Raw genomic sequence first — 22,477 nt, 5'->3', positions numbered from 1 at the left:
GAAAATGTTGAAAATCAACTCAGAATTGCAGAACTCAGAATCACAGTCAATAAGAGTGGGATATCAAAGAGAGAAGGAAAGAAAATAAGGGTAGAGGGAAAGCACCTTGAGGAAAGAGGCAGGGAATTCATCAGTAGAAGCAAAGAGCTCAGGGAGGTAAAGAGGGGACATGAAAGGACAAAAAGGAGAAAATGGAAAGTGCAAAAGGATTTCTGTCACTAGGTTGAGTGATAAAATCTGAGATCCTCAGTGCTCTGAAACAGCATGAAAGGGAATTTTTTCTGTGCTATTCCCATCATGTGAATATTAGCTATTCTCTTTTTGAAAACTGGACTTAAAAATTCCCAACGTTGCCTTTCCTTTGACTTTCGCCCTCCTAGGAGCCTGGCACCAAGCGTGCTCAGTTCCCACTGAATGAAAGTTGATTGTGCTCTTGGATTAGATTATTCTACTAATCACATTTTCTTACTAGTATGTCCTTGGCTGTGCCGCACTATCACACATCGCTCACAAACAATACCACGCATTTGATTCTTCGGAGCTTGAAAACAAGAGACATTTTTGGCTCTTCTATCTAAGATATCTAAAAAGATATCTTTTGATCTCTTTCTATGACCAGGTGACTCGCCTAGTGGATGAGGGAAAGGCTGTGGATGTGGTCTACCTGGACTTCAGTAAGGCCTTTGACACTGTCTCCCACAGCATTCTCCTAGGGAAGCTGGCGGCTCACGGCTCAGACAGGTGTACTCTGCGCTGGGTCAAAAACTGGCTGGACGGCTGGGCCCAGAGAGTTGTGGTGAATGGAGTGAAATCCAGTTGGCGGCCGGTCACGAGCGGTGTTCCCCAGGGCTCAGTTTTGGGGCCGGTCTTGTTCAATATCTTTATCGATGATCTGGATGAGGGGATTGAGTGCACCCTCAGGAAGTTTGCAGACGACACCAAGTTGGGCGGGAGTGTTGATCTGCTCGAGGGCAGGAAGGCTCTGCAGAGGGACCTGGACAGGCTGGATCGATGGGCTGAGGCCAACTGTATGAGATTCATCAAGGCCAAGTGCCGGGCCCTGCACCTGGGTCACAACAGCCCCATGCAACGCTACAGGCTTGAGGAAGAGTGGCTGGAAAGCTGCCTGTCGGAAAAGGACCTGGGGGTGTTGGTCGACAGCCGGCTGAACATGAGCTGGCAGTGTGCCCAGGTGGCCAAGAAGGCCAATGGCATCCTGGCCTGTGTCAGAAATGGTGTGGCCAGCAGGAGTAGGGATGTGATCGTCCCCCTCTACTCGGCCCTGGTGAGGCCGCACCTCGAATGCTGTGTTCAGTTTTGGGCCCCTCACTACAAGAAGGACGTTGAGGTGCTGGAGCGTGTCCAGAGAAGGGCAACGAAGCTGGTGAAGGGTCTGGAGACCAAGTCTTATGAGGAGCAGCTGAGGGAACTGGGGTTGTTTAGCCTGGAGAAAAGGAGGCTGAGGGGAGACCTCATTGCTCTCTACAACTACCTGAAAGGAGGTTGTAGCGAGGTGGGTGTCGGTCTCTTTACCCAAGTAACTAGCGATAGGACGAGAGGACATGGCCTCAAGTTGCGCCAGGGGAGGTTTAGATTGGACGTGAGGAAAAATTTCTTTACTGAAAGAGTGGTTAAACATTGGAACAGGCTGCCCAGGGAAGTGGTTGAGTCCCCATCCCTGGAGGTATTTAAAGGACGCGTAGATGAGGCGCTTAGGGACATGGTTTAGTGGGCATGGTGGTGTTGGGTTGACGGTTGGACTCGATGATCTTAGAGGTCTTTTCCAACTTTAATGATTCTATGATTCTATGATTCTCATACTTTACAGGCTTACAAGCCACGATGGCCCCTTCCCTTTGCTGAGCCCTCCTATTCTGCTCGCAAACTGATCGTGGTATATCATCAGTGACTAGTTCCCAAAAGCTATGCATCCTCTGCCTTATCTTCATGTGTGGTATAGAAGTCATGGAGAGTGTTAATGCTGCATGAACTGTTCCGCAAGATTTACAAGGGGGGGAGACCATAACCTGCAAGCATCTGTCTTGAGGTCTCTCAACAAATAAATCTTTTTCTATCTGTCCCCAGGTACAATCTTGGCAGCAGAATAAGTACATGGCAAAAGTTCAGGAAATATTCTGTTCCTTCAGTTCTTCAAGTCACTGTTGCCTTTCACATCTCTGCCTGGGGAGCAAGCTAAAAACCACCATGAATGCTGTATGCATTCTGGTAACTGAGAAATTAATAGGAGTTTTATACACAAGATCAGGAATATCAGTTTTATTGGTGCTAAATAACTACATGTTGAAGGGCTTTATTAAGTTGCCTTTCCTTACAGTTTGGTGTATCCTCCCTTACGACATCCTTTTTTTTTTTTTTTTTAAAAAAAAGGAATTACTTTGTCCATGGACTAAACAGGGGATATAGGTTAGACTGTCCCATGCTTGGCTACACTCCCAGAGTGGTGCTTACATAGTAATTTGTAAGTGAGCCTGAGAGGGTGTCATTTACAGACAGGAGACAGGGTAGAGTTCAAGAGAAGAGGACAGGACTTTACACCTTTCTAAACTGTGAATTTAATGCTATTCTTGCCATACTCTTCTTTCTGAGCTCTCCATATATACATTATACATAACTCAGCAGTAAAATGGAATAGCAGTTATTGGCACAGAGCTATGAACAGACATGACCTTACCCCGTATTTTTGACTAAAAGTAGAAAAGAAAAGAAAGTTCGTATCATGTTTGTGTTACATAGCAAGCCTTACTAAGATTGAGTATGTAACTTATTGACCAGGGATGACAAGACTAGGCTGACTGATTAAATAAAGTGTAATTTATTTTGTAGTAGAAAGAATATTTGAAAACACCATCGGCTGATACTCATGTCTATCTTCCTTGCAGGCTTCTCTTTTCAAAACAGCTGTAAAACAGTAATAGCTGTGCCAAGGAAGACCTAAAATTCCTTTAGCCTTGTATCCTATCTCCTGTATCTTAAATGGTTGTTTACCGAATGCATAGTGAAGAGAAGAACAGAGCAAGCACTGAATATTCTGCCTTCCTCCAGTGATGTGTGTCTTGGGGGGGTTTGGAGCCAGAGTTGGTACCTTTATAATTATTACCTTTGAATAGTTTTTACTGTAAAGTTGGCAATTGTCCTCTTGAACATACATTTGTATAAAATTTTAGGATCCCAAATGCCATGTAATAAGAACTTTCACAACTCAACTACAAGTTTTTTGGAGAAATGTTTCCTTTTGTTCCTTTGAACCTTCTACTTACTAGTAGCGTTAGCTGCCCCCTTTTTTTTGTATTGCAAGAGACAGTGAATAATCAAATCCAGTTCCTTTTCTGTTCTTTCTAATTTTGTAGATCTCCCTACTAAGCTGTCTCTTTTCCAGGCTGGAAAGTCCTAGCTTATTTAATCATAAAAAAATCTGTTCTTTAGCTTTTTTGATTGCCTTGTCTGAAAACAGTTTAAGATAGGAAATAATTTTCCTTTCCAATTCCGCTGAAGGGGGAAGAGAGATGTGTGTATGTGTGTCCATGCATGCGTACATACACTCCTGCCCTCCGCACCATGGTGGTTTCATCCTCAGAGGTTAGCCCCATTGTAGGACTCGCATAGTGCAACTGGGTGAGAGCAGATTGGAGCACGGAGAGCCCCATCATGCAAATCCACTGCTGCCAAATGTGATGGCAGCTGTTTGAAAGAAGTTTACAGGCTTTCTGCAGTGATAATGGGTAATGGCTCTTTGACTTACCTTCTGCAAGGCAGCATTAGAGATACTCCTTTGTAGTACTGTTCCTCTAGATGCTTAAAAGTTCCTGTATTTCAGAAGCAACTGATAATTTAATCTGTTCCTCAGTTAACAAGGTTTGAAAAGGTCTTGGCACTTTTATGAGAAAAAGGATCCTGATTTGAGCTCAAAATATTTGCTGAGTGATTTCTAAAAGAAGAAAACTTGTAAAAACATATTTGATTTATAGTTTGGTGAGACATACCAGGCACGCTCAGGGGCCAGGTGTAGATTAATCTGTCAGTGTTTTGCCACTGTCATAGGAATTTCCAACATGTGCCACCATGTTCTGTGCCTGCAGGATTCGAAAAGGATCACTCCTGGGTTTGGTTTCCCAGCTCAGATAACAGCACAAATGTCTTGCCAACAGATCGAGACCTACTCTGACCTACAATAGCATTATATAAGCAGTCACTTTAATAAAAGTAATAGGTCTATCTGCTCCTCATGATAAAATTATGCCCCATGCAAGGGGCCAGTGCAAATTTAGGCATGGTGTGAAGCCCTCAGTATGGTGCATAATGGAATTGGGGCAGATTTCCACAAGATGATGGCATGTTCCTAATTGAAAAGCTATTTTCAAAATGAAGAACACCAGAGTACTTAGCATGAGCAAACTGCTTTCTCTAAACTGCTAAGGAATAGCTGAACTGTTTTGGCTGGAGATTTCCATAAAAGACAGGTACCTGATACCGAGATTCTCAACTCAAATGAATAAATTATAGCAAAGCGTCAAGCAATTGAATACCACATTTTGTAGTGGGATGTGTAAGGAAGGCTTAGCAGATGGCATTGTTAGCTCTGCTACTGATATATATTTTATTTTAACATGTTTCTGGCATCTTATATCTCTGTTCTGTCGTGTGAACACTCTGTCTACCCACTCTACTCTTACTACTCTTTCTATCTTCCAACAATTTTTCTCTCTTATGCTAAGATAAGGTCCCAAAAACTACTAAGGTTTTTGAGTTCTGTTTTACAGTTATAACTGTAGTCTCTTGACTACTATAATTTTCCTTCTTTCTCCTTTAAAATGTGGTGATTTAATTTAGATGTTTAGCTCAAGCTTAATCATCTAGAAATGAACCTGGAAATTTTATAAGGTGTACATCGGTATTTCCCGTGTTCTTTGGTTCCTGGTTTTGTTGGAACAATTTATACTTTGAAACTCATATTTTTAATGATAATTTGACATTTCTTCCTGGCAGAACTAAAAAGGATAGAGAAAGAATAAAAAAAAAAAAGAAAGAGTGAAAAAAAAATCTTCAAATTTCAAACAAAGCAAAGCTGAGTAGTAAGCTTGTATAAAACTTCATGCTATTGTTATTTCCTAAACTGGCTTGCTTATTCCTCTTTAACATACACATATATCATAATTGTTGGAGCTGGTTATACTGTCAACACAGCAACACAGAGACGTTATCCAAAATTTCAGGTTCATTTAATCAATATAAATTACTCTCTGTAAGTCCATGTGTGGCAAGTGCAAACCATGAAAGCTGATTTCTTTTGTCTTTTATGCTCATTCCTGCTGCTGGAGTCACATCACAAGTCATGACAAGGGACCAATTGGATTTCTGCTTGAGCCTCTTACTCCACGCTGTGTGCCCCCGCATCATTTTTAAGCTGTGCAGAATCACTGGCACTCAACTTCAGGCACCTCATAAGGAGCGGGGGTGGTTGTTGTTTTTGGGGGGGGGGGGTGTCTGAAATAAGCACTTCATTGCCAGTGAAAGAATTGGGCTCATCTGTGCGTGGTTGCTCATTTCCAAACCTTCACTGCTGCCTCGCACATGGTGGCACAAGCTTTTTTGCAGTCACATGGGAAGCTGGTTTGAGGAACCGATTTGACTGGAAAATATTCCTTTTTTCCCCCCAGTGTTAGCTTCCAGCTGCTTCCCTTCCCTGGTCCAGTGTACCGCCTGGTCATACAGGCTCTTAGAGCAGGAGAGAGCGAGTGGCCTGGGAGCCTGCTTCTTCCCGTGGCACGGCCAGCTGTGCCTGCTGCAGGAGTTGACTGAACTGCAGTCAAGGAGGAGAGATCAGTATCTCCAGATGGCAGATCGGAGCACCTCAGTTCCTTCCTTAGGGGCATCAATTAAGCTCTTCTAAGTCAGAAGGCAAGAATTCATGTCTTTGCACCCATAAAGCATGCCAAGGAGCCCAGGGAGAAGAAAAGTGGTAGAGCCCATCCAGAACAAGGAAGGCTTTGGGGCAACACTAGTGGCATGTGTCCATAGCACTCGGGGAAATGTTTGGTGGGGGGAGTTTTGACAACGCTATGTTGAGATTGTTAAAGAACAGATGCCAGGCTTGTTTGTAGAGATCAGACAAAACAGACCGCAGCATAGAAAGATTCACTGCACTCCCTTATTTTGATATTAGCAGAGAACCCACAAAGAGATTATCCAACCGGGAGCTATTGTATATACTATCCCTCCCGTTGTTGTGGTTTAACCGGACAGGCAGCTAAACACCACACAGCCATTCGCTCACGCCCTCCCCCAGTGGGATGAAGGAGAGAATTGGGAAAAAAAAAAGTAAAATTCGTGGGTTGAGATAAAGACAGTTTAATAGGACAGAAAAGGAAGAGTTAATAATAATAATGATAATGATAAAAGCATATACAAAATAAGTGATGCACAATGCAATTGCTCACCACCCGCCAACCGATGCCCAGCCACTTCTCAGCCAGCTCCCCCCAGTTTATATACTGAGCATGGCGTCATACGGTATGGAATATCCCTTTGGCCAGTTTGGGTCAGCTGTCCTGGCTGTGCCCCCTCCCAGCTTCTCACTGGCAGGGCATGAGAAGCTGAAAAGTCCTTTAACCCTGAGGGGGTTAAAACAGACTGTGGAGCAACTGTTTGTCACTAGTCAGCTGGAGCCCCCAGGATGCTGAGAGTGCTCTCTGGGATGGGGGCACCAGAGGCAGAGGCTGGCCCAGGCATGACAGGCAACGCAGCAATGGCAATGGCTTTCACCAACTTTAACAGAAAATTAATGAAAACTGGGAGATGGGCAGTACCGGGGGAAGGTTCAGAGGTACCCTGGGGAAGGCATAGCACAGGGTTGGGCACCCATACAACACAGTATACCACATGGAGATATTAGGCTGTATATCTAATGCAGTGTGGGGAGATGAGTTTCGCTCCCCCAAACTAGTAAGCCCTGTATCTCAGCCACAGTGCTGTATGGACACAGCGATGGTGTTCAGCTCTGGAGTTAGTACTCCATGCTTCCTTGCCCTAAGTGCACTTCACTGCAGTGTGACATGGACCTTTTCCAGCAGAAATTCAACAAGATAATGAGAGCCAGCAGAGTCCTCCCTGGTCCAGCCCTCTTCACTGAGGACTGAGCTATGATCACCAATTTCATCCCATGTCAGGTGGATCTGGGCCCGTTGTTTGTTTGGTTTTTTTAATAAGTCAAAAGATCAGCTTAATTTAAAATACAATAAATAACTAAAGGAAAATTAGACTTTCAATATTCCCTATCACGCATACATTTTTAGGCACTTCATAGTTAGACACTTCACTACTAAGTCATCATTCTTCACTACTGCTCAGATGATGTGTGTTTTCACACCTTATTTGAAAAGCACAGCAGCCTCACAAGGTCTGTATAGCTGTTGCTAGTCATGACTAGTAAACTTGGATAGACATAAGAGGGGACAGAATTTTAGTCTAGTGAATGTAATGGGCAGCACTTCAAGATAAGAGTAGAATTTTAAAAAGATACCCAGCAAGGAGCTACTAACAATGATGAAAGTTTTTCAAACTGTGAGCCAGATTAAATTTGGCTCTGTCTCATGAACAGCCACTATATGAGGGTGGGGATTTTATTGTTTTTAGGAAATTTCTCAGAAAATAATTTTGATCCTCTTATCACTATGACTTATTGTTATAACACTTTACTAATTAATGTTTTAGTCCTCTTTCAAGTCATAAGTTATCTATTTTCAATTAGTAAATGGATTGAAAAACATGAATGAGTTCATCCCAAAACCTCTAAAAAAATTACAAACAAGTCTCAGTAAGGGGGAGACTTAGTACAATTTAAGTACTATAAATTCATTTTTGTATCAATTATATGTACAAAGCATTATATATTTAAGCAAAGATTATCCTTTGTGTATAAAACTAGTAACAACAGTATAACTGGACGTCTCTCTCTTTACTGCTTCAACACTCATTACAGAAGATATTTGTAGCAAAGAATGCAAAGAGTGTAACTGTTGCTCCAATGTTGTTATTAGGGGTTTTGCAATTGTCTCAGCCCAGACCAAGATTTTGTTCAAAAAATTCTCTTTTGTGCTCTAACTGATAGTGTCTCAGGGAATTATGACATGTTTGTGCTTTTAAGCTGAAAGGCACAATAACATAAAATATATACAGCTGCAGTACAACATAATCTATAGTACTATTTTTCTTGAGGCAAGTATAGTATTCAGCAATTCCTTATCTGTTTTCTGAAAGAAGAAACACTGAACTTCAAACCTTTGCTCTCCTGAGAAGAACTATTCTCAAGGCATGCTGGAATTATTGATGGTACTCGAGCAAGAACAAAGCTTTATTAGGGTATTTATATGATTGATACCTAAAGGCTTATAAAAAAATCAAAACTGTGCATTTTTAAAGAGGTATCTATATTGCCGCCTGCTTTTGTAAATCCCATAAATACTCTGCATATTTTCAAGTTCTTAAGGAGTATTGATTTACTGCTTAAACTTAACTCATTTCGTAGCCTTTAAAATATAGAGGCTATACAGTAAGTGTAGCTTAAACCAGTATAGAAAGAAATTCAGACAAGTATTAGGAAAAAGTTATAGACATTATAGGCCTGTTTGGCTGTAGACTTACTAATAAGGAGTAGGATAAACAGAAAATGCTAACATTGAGAAGGATCAGAGGTGAGGAGGGGTCCAAGGTCTTTCACAGATGAAGGCCAACCAACCAACTTGACTATGTTTCAGTTGGTAAATTTGCCTTTTGTAGATTAAGACAAATTCATAACAGTATTATCTGCCTTCCTTCTGTCAGTTAACTCACTTCATATTAATAAGAAAGTAAAGGAAGGGTTCTGCTCTGAAATGATGTTCTTATTGCATTGAACTGGTATTCAGGAAGAAGTCTCCATATGCAAATATTCCATGACACACTGGCACTTAGCCTATGCATTCAGGTAAGCTGGGTGCAGTTTTTTTTCCCCATAACAGGAAAACTAACTACATGAGAAATTAGTGATTTTCAAAAGAAAATTTAAAAGATTTGGGGTATAAACATTTTATATTTTCATGGGCTATCCATATAGTCACAAATTTAACATTGCTGTCTGGTATGAAATCTGTATGTCTTATCTATGTTGCATTGTTTATACTTGCTTATTGTATCAAATTTTAAATTATAACTCAAAGCTTTTCTTTCTTTTTTTAATCTATTGAAATGATATTTATAAATATTAGAACTTTACAGGTACCCTGAAAAATCTGGACTGACACAGTGACATTTTCCAACCATAATATTCCTGTTCCAACTACTAAAAATACCATGCACTGTTTCAAATAGCTGAGGTTTAGGAAAACAATAGAGAAATATTTTATCCTTGAAAAAACTTGTATATGTGTGACTATTGCTATACTTCCTAATCTAACACAGGGATTTCAGGGTCTCTTATTATTATCCTGCGTGCCAACTATCTTGACACATAAAGTTACAAAGTTTGCCAAAAAACTTCAGAAGAATATGGGCATATTGTTTAAGATTTAAGGTATCATCTAGTTAGCAATTACAAACCTGTTGCTTTTCATAACAGTACAAAAGTGTTAGGGACAGAACAAGCCTGCACTGTACTATGACTATTGTATAATAAATATTTGCTTCATACCTCCTTCCATTTTGTCTCATTAACTTCTTTGTACTGCAATTCATACTCCAGAGTAATCCATCCCTTCTGAACATCTGCTGTTGGTGGTGGATCCCATCTTACTTGGATATCCCCATGGATCCCAGTCTGACTAGTATTTAGCAGAGTCCAGTTAAGGTGGACAGGGGGATCAGGTAGTACTGTTTAAACAGAGTATTTGGAATAAAACAGCCAGTTTTCAATGTGAAATGACCATTCTTACTACACACTGTTAAATGATTTCAGGGCTAAAAAAGCATATTAACCACACATTTGCTGATTAAAATCTAAACCTATGAATCAATGACAAAGTCACTACAAGTTTGGTAACAAGAAGGCACCCTGCCATTGGCGGTAGACGTGCTCTGCATAAATCTTACCTGAATGACTAATAAAGAAGACTAAGAATGTATTACCTATTACACTACATTTTCCAATAGCAGCTTATAAAACACTGAGACATAAACAGTTCTCCATCAAAACTTAAATTTAGAGTTCTCACTATAAATAAAAACAATAATTGGAGTAACACAGAAAGATAAATTAAATATTTAGTAACTACTTCAGAAATAATGTAGAAATACATTGAAAAACTGTGGTATCTGAAAAATTATTCTAATTTTGCTCAGCTGAAGAAAAGGGAACAGTGGGTATTCTAGTCACTTGCAGGAATAAAGTGTTAATTGCATATACATACACCACTGCTCTGAACAAGCAATAATGTCTGGAAAATCCCAGACAGTCACAATTCATATCGCAATAAATATAAATTCTAGCTTAGAAATGCTAAACATCCCGATTCCGCAGATTAGTGTTGATTCAGGAACAAAAACCTATTTGGTTCCAGAACTTTGCAGAATCGAGATTTTAACGCCATCCTTGCTCACACTGAACAATGTGATGGATGCTACATCTAATGGATGTAGCATCCATTAGAAAGGGCTCAGAGTGACAGCAAAGGCAAACTCATCTGCAGACATTTGAGAGACCACTGGTATTCATAAAGAGAAACCACGTATTTGCTTTTATCTTTTTAGCTTTCTTCCAACCTGGGCAATATTTTCTGGTGTGGATCACATTGCATATGTTACAAAACCAAATCCCTTCCTATATATCGTATTTTTTAGAAACTAACCTTTCTGAGAGGGAGAATGTAAATACAGTATGAATAATACGAAAGCTTATAGAATCACACCTATTGTGGTATAAAAATATAGAAGTAAAATGCATAATGGAAGCATACCTATTTCATCAACGCTGAAACATTTTTCATCAAATACTTCATCTTTATTGGCAAGCTTAACACAATACGGTATCCAAACAGAGGTGTAGGACGTGTTGAAATAACAGCTATTTTCTCCTGCAGTGATATAATCAGGGCATTCTTTCCAGTCTTCATCATTCCTAGAATGACAACAAAAATATAATATACATGAGAGAGATATTTATAAATCTTACAAGGTACAAATTATAGATGTTACAAGACATGTTGTTGATAAGTCATAACTTGTATGGAAGTGAGAAATACATGTCAATATTTATTGTGACTTAGAATGAAGCCAAACCACTATCCAAGCAACCTGCATAAATGCGTTTAGGTTCTCATGTACTGGTAGTGGCATTTTTGTGCTTTGGATGGTGTTTCCAAAAGATCAGTCAGAAAGCACATGTTGTCATGCTGGTAGGTGCTAATGACTACCAGCAAGCACAAACTTAGGTAAATTTGATATGCATTTAAGCAACTGTTTTTCAGGCAAAATTAAATTGCAATAAGATGGCCATCTACATAATGGGATCTGAAACACTGAAAGCCAGTCCTTATGGCAGATCAGTACTGCACCACCTGCAAAGCCAAGGACAGGGGAGTGCGTTGCCCTGGGGAGCTGAACTGAGATGTAGGCACTGGAGCATTGATCGCTCACACGGGAAAGTGCCCGAGGGTGAATGCTGCAGGAGACCTGGCACAAACCAACCCAGGACTGCAGGATGTGAAAGAAGGGAAGAAAAATACAGCGCTGTGAGTGAGGAAGGGCTAAATTCCTTGGGATACAGAACTTCTAAAACACAGGCTTGGAACTACTAGCAAGAAACCCCTTATGTTTTTCCATTCCGACTTTGTTCAAAAATTCATAAATGTTCTTCATAAATAAAAGAATTGCAGCAGGAAATATCAAATTCATATATTTCATTGCATCTCTTAAAAAAGACAAACCAGCAGTTATAGAGAGCGGCATGAATTCTCAGACTGAGAAACACTGCTACTTGTGTAGGGTCATTTTCATACAGCCAAGCTGAAACTATGCAGCAGGTCCAAAACCAAAGAAGACTTCAGTAAAGCAAAATGGGAACAACCAGGTTATCAGAAATATTCTACAGGAAAAGTGGCAGACATTTATTCAGTATTTCTGAAGTTACTTCAGAAAAATAAATCTCATAGCGAACAGATCGGCTGTTACTGTTCTTTATCTCAATACGCTCTCTCAGGCCAAATATAGAGCGAATAGGGATCTTTTCAAAAATTACAGACTTGGTTTGTTAAAAATATACCTTAAATGCCTTTTCTTACGGTTGTGGTTTAACCCGGCAGGCAGCTAAACACCACACAGCCGTTCGCTCACTCCCTCCCCACCAGTGGGATGGGGGAGAGAATCAGAAAAAAAAAAGTAAAATTCGCGGCTTGAGATAAAGACAGTTTAATAGGACAGAAAAGGAAGAGAAAATAATAATAATAATAATAATAATAATAATAATAAGAAGAAGAAGAAGAAGAAGAATATACAAAGCAAGTGATGCACAGTGCAATTGCTCACCACCCGCCGACCGATGCCCAGCCAGTCCTCGAGCAGCGGTCGCCACCCCCCGGCTAACTCCCCCCAGTTTATATACTGAGCATGACGTCATATGGTATGGCCTAGCCCTTTGGCCAGTTTGGGTCAGCTGTCCTGGCTGTGCCCCCTCCCAGCTTCTTGTGCACCTCCAGCCTTCTCAGTCGGTAGAGCATGGGAAGCTGAAAAGTCCTTGGCTAGTGTAAGCACTACTTAGCAACAACCAAAACATCGGTGTGTTATCAACATTATTCTCATCCTAAATCCAAAACACAGCACTATACCAGCTACTGGGAAGAAAATTAACTCTATCCCAGCCGAAACCAGGACAGTATCCACCCCTTATTCTATACCATCTATCTCATGCCCACGTCCCACACTTTCCAGCACAGTCCAATTAATCACCACCACTTTTCCTGTCTTTTGATATGTACAGACAGATATCATTCCCTTAGTCTATGGGCCATCCCTCTAAAATGTTCGTTGAGTTCATTTAGTCCATGACTTTGGGCTCCATCTGTCATAACAGTCCTTCAGGGCAGGAGAGATGGTGTGTGGTGTTGCATTGTTGCATGCTGAAGCCAGTTTTGGTTCCATTATCGCTGCACTTGTCCGGTTCTATCATCACTGCACTTTGCTCGGTTTCATCAAAGTTCATTCTTCATTAATCTGGGTGATTCTTATTGTAATACTGTTAATATGGCATATAGCCACCATAGAAGTGATGATATACAGTATTATATAGCAATTAACATCATACAATTTAATTCATTGGCTATTCTCACCCGAAATCAAACCCCCTTGAGGTACACATCGGACTTCCCCATCCTCCCACATCACCCACCAAGCGCACCCAGGTCCTTGAGCAAAAGCAATCCCACGGATGGGTTTGCCTTTGCCCGAGGCAGGAATAACCCAGACCGTCTTCCCCAGCATATTTTTTATGTGCACTACAGGGACTTTATCCCCATCTACAGTACGTAAGAGTTCTGACTGGGCAGGGCCAGCTCGATTGGCAGATCCCCTCGTGTTGACTAACCAGGTGGCCTTTGCTAAATGCGTATCCCAATGTTTGAATGTCCCACCACCCATTGCTCTCAGCGTAGTCTTTAACAGTCCATTGTATCGTTCAATTTTCCCGGAGGCTGGTGCATGATAGGGGATGTGATACACCCACTCAGTGCCATGCTCTTTGGCCCAGGGGTCTATGAGGTTGTTTCGGAAATGAGTCCCATTGTCTGACTCAATTCTTTCTGGGGTGCCATGTCGCCATAGGACTTGCTTTTCAAGGCCCAGGATAGTGTTCCGGGCAGCGGCATGGGGCACGGGATATGTTTCCAGCCATCCGGTGGCTGCTTCCACCATTGTAAGCACGTGGCGCTTGCCTTGGCGGGTTTGTGGGAGTGAGATATAATCGATCTGCCAGGCCTCCCCATATTTATATTTCAGCCATCGTCCTCCATACTAGAGAGGCTTTAACCGCTTGTCTTGTTTGATTGCAGCGCATGTTTCGCATTCATGGATAACCTGCGCAATAGTGTCCATGGTCAAGTCCACCCCTCGATCACGAGCCCATCTGTATGTTGCATCTCTTCCTTGGTGACCTGAGGTGTCATGGGCCCACCGAGCTAGAAATAATTCACCCTTATGTTGCCAGTCCAGATCCACCTGAGCCACTTCAATCTTAGCAGCCTGATCCACCTGCTGGTTGTTTTGATGTTCTTCAGTGGCCCGACTCTTGGGTACGGGAGCATTTACGTGACAGACTTTTACAGCCAAGTTCTCCACCCGGGCAGCAATATCTTGCCACAATGCGGCAGCCCAGATGGGTTTTCCTCTGCGCTGCCAATTGCTCCGCTTCCATTGCTGCAACCACCCCCACAGGGCATTTGCCACCATCCATGAGTCAGTATAGAGATAGAGCACTGGCCCCTTTTCTCGGTCAGCAATATCTAAAGCCAGCTGGACGGCTTTCACCTCTGCAAACTGACTCAATTCACCTTCTCCTTCAGCAGTTTCTGCGACTTGTCATAAGGGACTCCACACAGCAGCCTTCCACCTCCAATGCTTTCCCACAAGACGACAGGACCCATCAGTGAACAGGGCATATTGCTTCTCATTTACTGGCAGTTCATTATACAGTGGGGCCTCCTCAGCACGTGTCACCTCCTCCTCTGGCAATTTTCTGAAATCTTTGCCTTCTGGCCTGTCCATGATCACTTCCAAGATTCCTGGGTGACTGGGGTTTCCTATTTGAGCCCGTTGTGTGATCAGTGCGACCCACTTACTCCACGTAGCATCAGCTGCATGATGTGGACAGGGGACCCTCCCTTTGAACATCCAGCCCAGCACCGGCAGTCGGGGTGCCAGGAGGAGCTGTGCTTCAGTGCCGATCACTTCCGAAGCAGCTCAAACCCCTTCATATGCTGCCAATGTCTCTTTTTCAGTTGGAGTATAGCGGGCCTCGGATCCTCTGTATCCCCGACTCCAAAACCCTAGGGGTCGACCTCGAGTCTCCCCTGGTGCTTTCTGCCAGAGGTTCCAGGTAGGACCATTCTCCCCGGCTGCGGTGTAGAGCGCATTTTTTACATCTTGCCCTGCCCGGAATGGCGCAAGGGGTACTGCATGAACTATCTCCTCTTTAATTTGTTCAAAAGCTTGTCGTTGCTCAGGGCCCCATTTGAAATCGTTCTTCTTCCGGGTCACTTGATAGAGAGGGTTTACAATCAGACTGTAATTTGGAATGTGCATTCTCCAAAAACCCACGACGCCTAAGAAAGCTTGTGTTTCCTTTTTGCTAGTTGGTGGAGACATGGCTGTTATTTTGTTGATCACATCCATTGGGATCTGACGACGTCCAACTTGCCATTTTATTCCTAAAAACTGGATCTCCTGTGCAGGTCCCTTGACCTTACTTTGTTTTATGGCAAAACCGGCCTTCAGCAGGATTTGGACTATTTCCTTCCCTTTCTCAAAAACTTCTCCTGCTGTGTTGCCCCATACGACGATGTCATCAATGTATTGCAGGTGATCCGGAGCTCCACCCTGTTCCAGCGCAGTCTGGATCAGTCCATGGCAAATGGTGGGGCTGTGTTTCCACCCCTGGGGCAGTCGGTTCCAGGTGTACTGGACGCCCCTCCAAGTGAAAGCAAACTGTGGCCTGCACTCTGCTGCCAAAGGGATTGATAAAATACGAATTGGCGATATCAATTGTGGCATACCACTTGGCTACCTTTGACTCCAGTTCGTATGGAAGTTCTAACATGTCCAGTACGGCAGCACTCAGCGGTGGCGTGACTTTGTTCAGGCCGCGATAGTCTACTGTTAGTCTCCACTCTCCATTAGACTTTTGCACTGGCCATATGGAACTATTAAAAGGCGAGTGATTCTTGCTGATCACTCCTTGGCTCTCCAGTCGACGAATCAGCTTATGGATGGGAATCAGGGAGTCTCATTTGGTTGCGATATTGCCACCGGTGCACCGTGGTGGTAGCGATTGGCACCTGTTGGTCTTCGACCTTCAGCAACCCCACAACAGAGGGGTCCTCTGAGAGACCAGGCAAGGTGGACAGCTGTTTAATTTCTTCCGTCTCCAAGGCAGCTCTACCAAAAGCCCACCGGTACCCTTTTGGGTCCTTGAAATACCCTCTCCTGAGGTAGTCTATGCCAAGGATGCACGGAGCCTCTGGGCCAGTCACAATGGGGTGCTTCTGCCACTCATTCCCAGTTAAGCTCACTTCAGCCTCCAATACAGTTAGCTGTTGGGATCCCCCGTCACCCCAGAAATACAGATAGGTTCTGCCCCTGTATAGCTTGATGGCATTAGGGTACACTGTGCACCAGTGTCCACTAGAGCCTTATACTCCTGTGGGTCTGATGTGCCAGGCCACCGAATCCACACAGTCCAGTAAACCCGGTTGTCCCTTTCCTCCCCCTGGCTGGAGGCAAGGCCCCTCTAGTCCTGGTCACAGCATTCGTTACTCACTTGTAAATGCGAATCAAAAGTCCCTTTATTAAGATCAGGAGTAAAATCAGCCCTTCTACTCTGTCTGGGGAATGCCCGCTGGAAACTGGAGCAGCAATTTTCCTGGAAGAACCCCCTTTTGTGATTGTTTTTCCTTGCAACTCACGTACCCGTGCCTCTAGGGTCGAGGTAGATTTTCCATCCCACTTCCTCATTTCCTCTCCGTGGTCATGTAGGTAAAACCACAGGGTGGCCCGTGGTGTGTGAACAGAGGGACGCTTGCTCCTAATGGCTGAGATACTGGTCCGTACAGGTAGGGAGTAGGGCACATCGTCTTTGAGTTGCTGGAACTCCCGGGACAGCTTTTTGGACAGTTTTTCGGACAGTTTTTACACAGCCAAGACGCAGGCCCATAGGGAGGAAGAGAGACTTTCTTCGTATTGCCGGAGTTGGCCAGCCAATTCATCCACCGTTTGTTCCTCTCTGTCTTTCCAAGTCATTACTGCCAATGAGTTGGCATGCGACGATGGTGCGTTCCGTACAAACTTCCGCCACATGGGTCTTGCACTGCACTTCATCTGGATCTTTGGATAACTGCTCATTGTTCAGGTCATCATAAATCACCTCCAGCACAGCTAATACCCTCAGGTACTGGATACCTCTCTCCATGGTGGTCCACTTGCCTGGGTGACATATAACATCTTCCTTGAAGGGATACCATTCCTTCACTCCTGACAGGAGTCGCCTCCAGGGGCTGAGGGCTTGTGTCCCTTTTCCAATCGCTTTGTCAATGCCCCCGTTCCCTGGAAAGGGATCCCAGCTGCTTGGCTTCCCCACCCTCTAATTCCAGGCTACTGGCCCCGTTATCCCAGTATCGGAGCAGCCAGGTGACAGCGTGCTCGCGTGGACGACAACTGAAATCTTTTCACATATCTTGCAGCTCACTCAGGGGTAGGGATCGGGTAGTTACCATCTCATTTATGGGTTCTGCCTCTTCCTCCTCCTGTTCTCGTGATGGCCCTGGTTCATCTTCATCCCTTACTAAACGAGTTGATTTTCTTGTGTATTTCTTCTTGTGTATAGGGGTGACTGGTACCGGCATGGGTTGGTTCTCTGGTTCAGCCGCAGTGCCTGTCACCGGGGTTTGAACAGCTGCTGTGCCTGTCACGGGGGTTGGAGTAGCTGCAATGCCTGTTGCTGAGGTTTGAGTAGCCACAGCGCCTGTCGTGGGGGTTGATCTCTGGATGGTATTCTTAAATAATTGTTTAACCTTAAACAAGACCTGAACCACATTCAGGAGACATAGCAATAGGAACATTCGGGTTTGAACATCCCAAGGATATTCAGAATTCTCAAGAGCTGTTGTAACTAGCCTGAAGGAGAAAGGGAAGGTGAAGGAGCAGGGGAAAGTTTCCCCCCCCCCCCCCCGTTTCCCCCATAGACTGGTTCCCCGAGGAGAAAAGGTAAAAGGTGTAATTATTAATAGTTTCTGAAATGTGGCTCCCGATGTACGGAGATGATGGCAATGCTGAGTAAAAATACAAAAATTAGTCTCACGACCAAAAATTTTATCACATCATAAACCAGTAGTGTTACACAGTACAGCAAAATGATATCCTTGACCCAGCTCCCAGAGGTGATAGGCAGCACAACAGGGAACATATGCAGCAAGTAAGGTGTTACATAACACAACTTTGAGAGCAAGCACGACAACTTTGGGAGTAAATTAATCAACATTGTGACCAGCGACTGTTAAACCAATATGATACAAATTTGCCTTGACACGCTCTGGTCAGATCTGTTGTTATCTCTACCCTTCGTGCCCCACGTTGGGTGCCAAAAGGACTGCTGTGGTTTAACCCGGCAGGCAGCTAAACACCGCAAAGCCGTTCGCTCACTCCCCCCCTCCCGCACCCAGTGGGATGGGGGAGAGAATCGGGGGGGGGGGGGGGAAGTAAAATTCGTGGCTTGAGATAAAGACAGTTTAATAGGACAGAAAAGGAAGGGAAAATAATAATAATAATAATAATAATAATAATAATAATAATAATATACAAAGCAAGTGATGCACAGTGCAATTGCTCACCACCCGCCGACCGATGCCCAGCCAGTCCCCGAGCAGCGGTCACCACCCCCCGGCTAACTCCCCCCAGTTTATATACTGAGCATGACGTCATATGGTATGGCCTAGCCCTTTGGCCAGTTTGGGTCAGCTGTCCTGGCTGTGCCCCCTCCCAGCTTCTTGTGCACCTCCAGCCTTCTCAGTCGGTAGAGCATGGGAAGCTGAAAAGTCCTTGGCTAGTGTAAGCACTACTTAGCAACAACTAAACCATCAGTGTGTTATCAACATTATTCTCATTCTCATCCTAAATCCAAAACACAGCACTATACCAGCTACTAGGAAGGAAATTAACTCTATCCCACCTGAAACCAGGACATATAGTTCAGTCCTGACTGTTTTATGTTGCTTGCACAGTAAAACAGAAATATTTTTTAAAGTGGATGTTCAATTCACAGTATATTAATTTCTGGGACAAAGATGAAATGTGATCTGTTCAACATATGTGGTACTGCTTTATTGTAGAGTCTAATTAATTTTTAAAGTTTGTACTCTCTTGATGCATGCCTCTGACAACTGTCAAGTAAATATTTACACTTAAATAGTGGTTTTAACTTGGACCCCTATATTTCTGAGAGGTCTCGGAATAGTAAGAAATGAAGCTTTGCCATTAAGCTTAAGTTTGCTAAGCAAATGTATCATCACCAGTAGAAAGCATCTGTAGATCAAAAAGGTTGAAACATTAGATGGAACAGCAACTCACATCCTCCTATTCCTGTGAACAAAAGGCCTGTTTTCCTTAATAGCCATTACTGGTAACGTCTATGTCCTCTTTCAGGCTAATCACTGTAACATCCTGAAAATTACAAGAGCTTAAGTGGAATGTGAATCAGAATTGAACAGGGCTCAATAAAACATAATCCCCAGTCTCAGAGCAACCTTTTTACCTGGACCTGCACAATCAGACTTTAATCTAGCAATTGATCAATGAAACTTCTAGAAAACTTTAATAAAAAATTGCAAGGGGCTTGTATCCAAACTCCACATCTGAGCACATATATAAGGAATCTCACGGTTGCATGTTAGGTTGATAAGGAATAAACTGAAGTTCCCTATTAAAAATTCCTGTCCCAAGCCATACAGTGTTCAGTTTTGGATTCCGCAAGCTGGACCTAAATTTAATAAGAATGTGTTCTTAATTATCTGCCAAGTAATGCTTGTCGCTGCAAATTGCTTAATAATTAACAACAAATTTTGACATTGAAAAATATGTACTTGAACCACAGTTTTATGCCCTTAAAAACAGTATGGTTCGCATCATAGCAAAAAATTAACAGCAACGAGCTAATAGGCATATCAAAGTATATGGCACCTCTCTCTTTTCCTCTTTCTTTCGTTGTTTCCATATTATTACCTTTTCATGTACAATAGTTGTATTGTTCCTGGAGCAGTGAGGTTATAAAAATTTCCGTCAGTCCAATAACATGAAAATGTCTCCAGTTCAGGTGATCTGCACTTGCTGATTTGTGGCCACCGCAAAAGGTCTGTCAGGAAAAATGGCAGGGGACAGAAGGAGACACATTAAATAAATCCATAAGCCAGACTAACATGCTGTTAAAATGAAACTCAGCATTTTTTATGAGTAATTAACTTTCCTTCCAATTGCCTATGTACAACGAGGCAAGATTTAAATTCTTACATGCATAAATGTAGATGACTATACCTGTAGAAAGCCAAATTTGAAAGATGGGTCAAGCTCTCTTTTGTGCAGTGTGGAAATGTTAGTATCACAGCCTGACACACAGCATGGGGATATGCCAGCACTGTAGCTGTAGTTCAGTACAGATATACCTGAATTACCCCTGCACTTGCTTTAAAGAAAGTGTGATACTGCAGAGCTCAGTATTAGACTAACCACAGCTTAGGATTTACCCAGCTGAGCAGTTTTGCAATGTGCCTACTCATTAGAGTAGCTACCTTGAACTGAGTTCAGGTTTGTGTATACTACGTTGTGTAGATATAACCTTGCTCTGAGAGAGATAAGGGCAGCTCTAAGCATGTGCCTGTTCTGCCACATGCTGCTTCTATATTCATAATTTCTGTTCTTTGTCAAAACTGAAACGATGTAGGGCCATGAAATGACTGGTACAATTAGTCAGCCTCATCAATCCTTGTGAGAAAAATAAAAACAAAAGTTGCAGGTATGATTCACTGCTTTCAAAGTACTTAACTTTTTCCTGATTTTTAAGGGTCTAATGAAGCAGTCATTCTAAAATGCCAATGTTTCCTATTTGGCCTGAAAAGCTTTCCAGAGAGAGATCACATGCACATGGAAGCATCTACCTCTCTCTTCACTATCTGGGAAATATAATCATTTATTTAAGAAAATTTCTCCATGAGGCACCTAAAATGTAGATATCAGTCAGTTGTTTATGATTGATGAAATGATCCCTGGCCAGGGAAGGACATGATGCTACTGGACTCTGCATGTCAAGATCTCTGCAAATTTTTGCAGTATCACAACTGTAAATATTTGGTACAAAACATTTACACTCAAAGTTGGAAAAAAGTATTAAGGTACAGACATCCACATACACCAGATGCTTCCTTTTACGCATGAGGATTTTGTAGCCTTCCTGCATGTTAACTCCTTTATTTATGGCTCAGATAGACAAAGCCACTCAATGCCAGAACAATTTGTATTTATTTGGCTTAATGGTTTGTGGTGTGTTGACCCTGGCTGGATGCCAGGTGCCCAGCAAAGCTGCTCTATCACTCCCCCTCCTCAACTGGACAGGGGAGAGAAAATACGACAAAAGGCTCGTGGGTTGAGATAAGGACAGGGATATCACTCAGCAATTACCGTCATGGGCAAAACAGACTCGACTTGGGGAAATTAATTTAATTTATTACCTATCAAATCAGAGTAGGGTAATGAGAAAGTAAAAACTAAATCTTAAAACACCTTCCCCCCACCCCTCCCTTCTTCCCAGGCTTAACTTTACTCCCAAATTCCCTACCTCCTCCCCCTGCCGAGCGGCGCAGGGGGACAGGGAATGGGGAATGGGGGTTGTGGCCAGTTCATCACACGTTGTCTCTGCCGCTCCTTCCTCCTCAGGGGGAGGACTCCTCACACTCTTCCCCTGCTCCAGCGTGGGGTCCCTCCCACAGGAGACAGTCCTCCACTAACTTCTCCAACGTGGGTCCTTCCCACGGGCTGCAGTTCTTCACGAACTGCTCCAGCATGGGTCCTTTCCATGGGGTGCAGTCCTTCAGGAACAGACTGCTCCAGCGTGGGCTCCTCTCTCCACGGGTCCACAGGTCCTGCCAGGAGCCTGCTCCAGCGTGGGCTTCCCACGGGGTCACAGCCTCCTTTGGGCGCAACTACCTGCTCCGGCGTGGGGTCCTCCACAGGCTGCAGGTGGATATCTGCTCCACCATTAACCTCCATGGGCTCCAGGGGGACAGCCTGCCTCACCATGGTCTTCACCATGGGCTGCAGGGGAATCTCTGCTCTGGCGCCTGGAGCTCCTCCTTGCCCTCCTTCTTCACTGACCTTGGCGTCTGCAGAGTTGTTTCTCTCACATTTATTCTCACCCCTCTCTTCAGCTGCAGTTGCTGTCGTGCAGCAACTTTTTCCCCTTCTTAAATATGTTATCACAGAGGCGCTGATTGGCTCAGCCTTGGCCAGTGGCGGGTCCGTCTTGGAGCCGGCTGGCACTGGCTCTATCGGACATAGGGGAAGCTTCTAGCATCTTCTCACAGAAGCCACCCCTGTAGCCCCCCCGCTACCAAAACCTTGCCACGCAAATCCAATGCATGGTTCAAATTGTGTCCTCTACATTCTACACTGCCAGGCATCCACATCAGGCAGTAATTAATACATGAATATTCATAGAATCATAGAATCATAGAATATCTCGAGTTGG

The 22,477-nt window shown here is 43.4% G+C and overlaps 1 protein-coding gene across 4 annotated transcripts in view; it reads right to left on the bottom strand.

Moving 5' to 3' along the window:
• The window catches only part of LOC143172054 (growth hormone receptor-like), a 181,915-nt gene that overhangs the window by 15,274 nt on the left and 144,164 nt on the right, over positions 1-22,477 (bottom strand). For all 4 annotated transcript variants that reach the window (XM_076361283.1, XM_076361282.1, XM_076361281.1 and 1 more), the window contains exons 3-5: positions 19,963-20,092; positions 10,944-11,104; positions 9,683-9,861 (exon numbers count right to left, since the gene is read on the bottom strand). In XM_076361283.1, coding sequence (XP_076217398.1) covers positions 9,683-9,861; positions 10,944-11,104; positions 19,963-20,092 — 470 coding nt within the window. The remainder of the gene's footprint in view (positions 1-9,682; positions 9,862-10,943; positions 11,105-19,962; positions 20,093-22,477) is intronic.

The sequence above is a fragment of the Aptenodytes patagonicus genome, chromosome W, assembly GCF_965638725.1.
Source record: "Aptenodytes patagonicus chromosome W, bAptPat1.pri.cur, whole genome shotgun sequence".
In the NCBI taxonomy this organism is placed as follows: Eukaryota; Metazoa; Chordata; class Aves; order Sphenisciformes; family Spheniscidae; genus Aptenodytes; species Aptenodytes patagonicus.
This window is presented reverse-complemented; position numbering and strand designations above follow the sequence as displayed.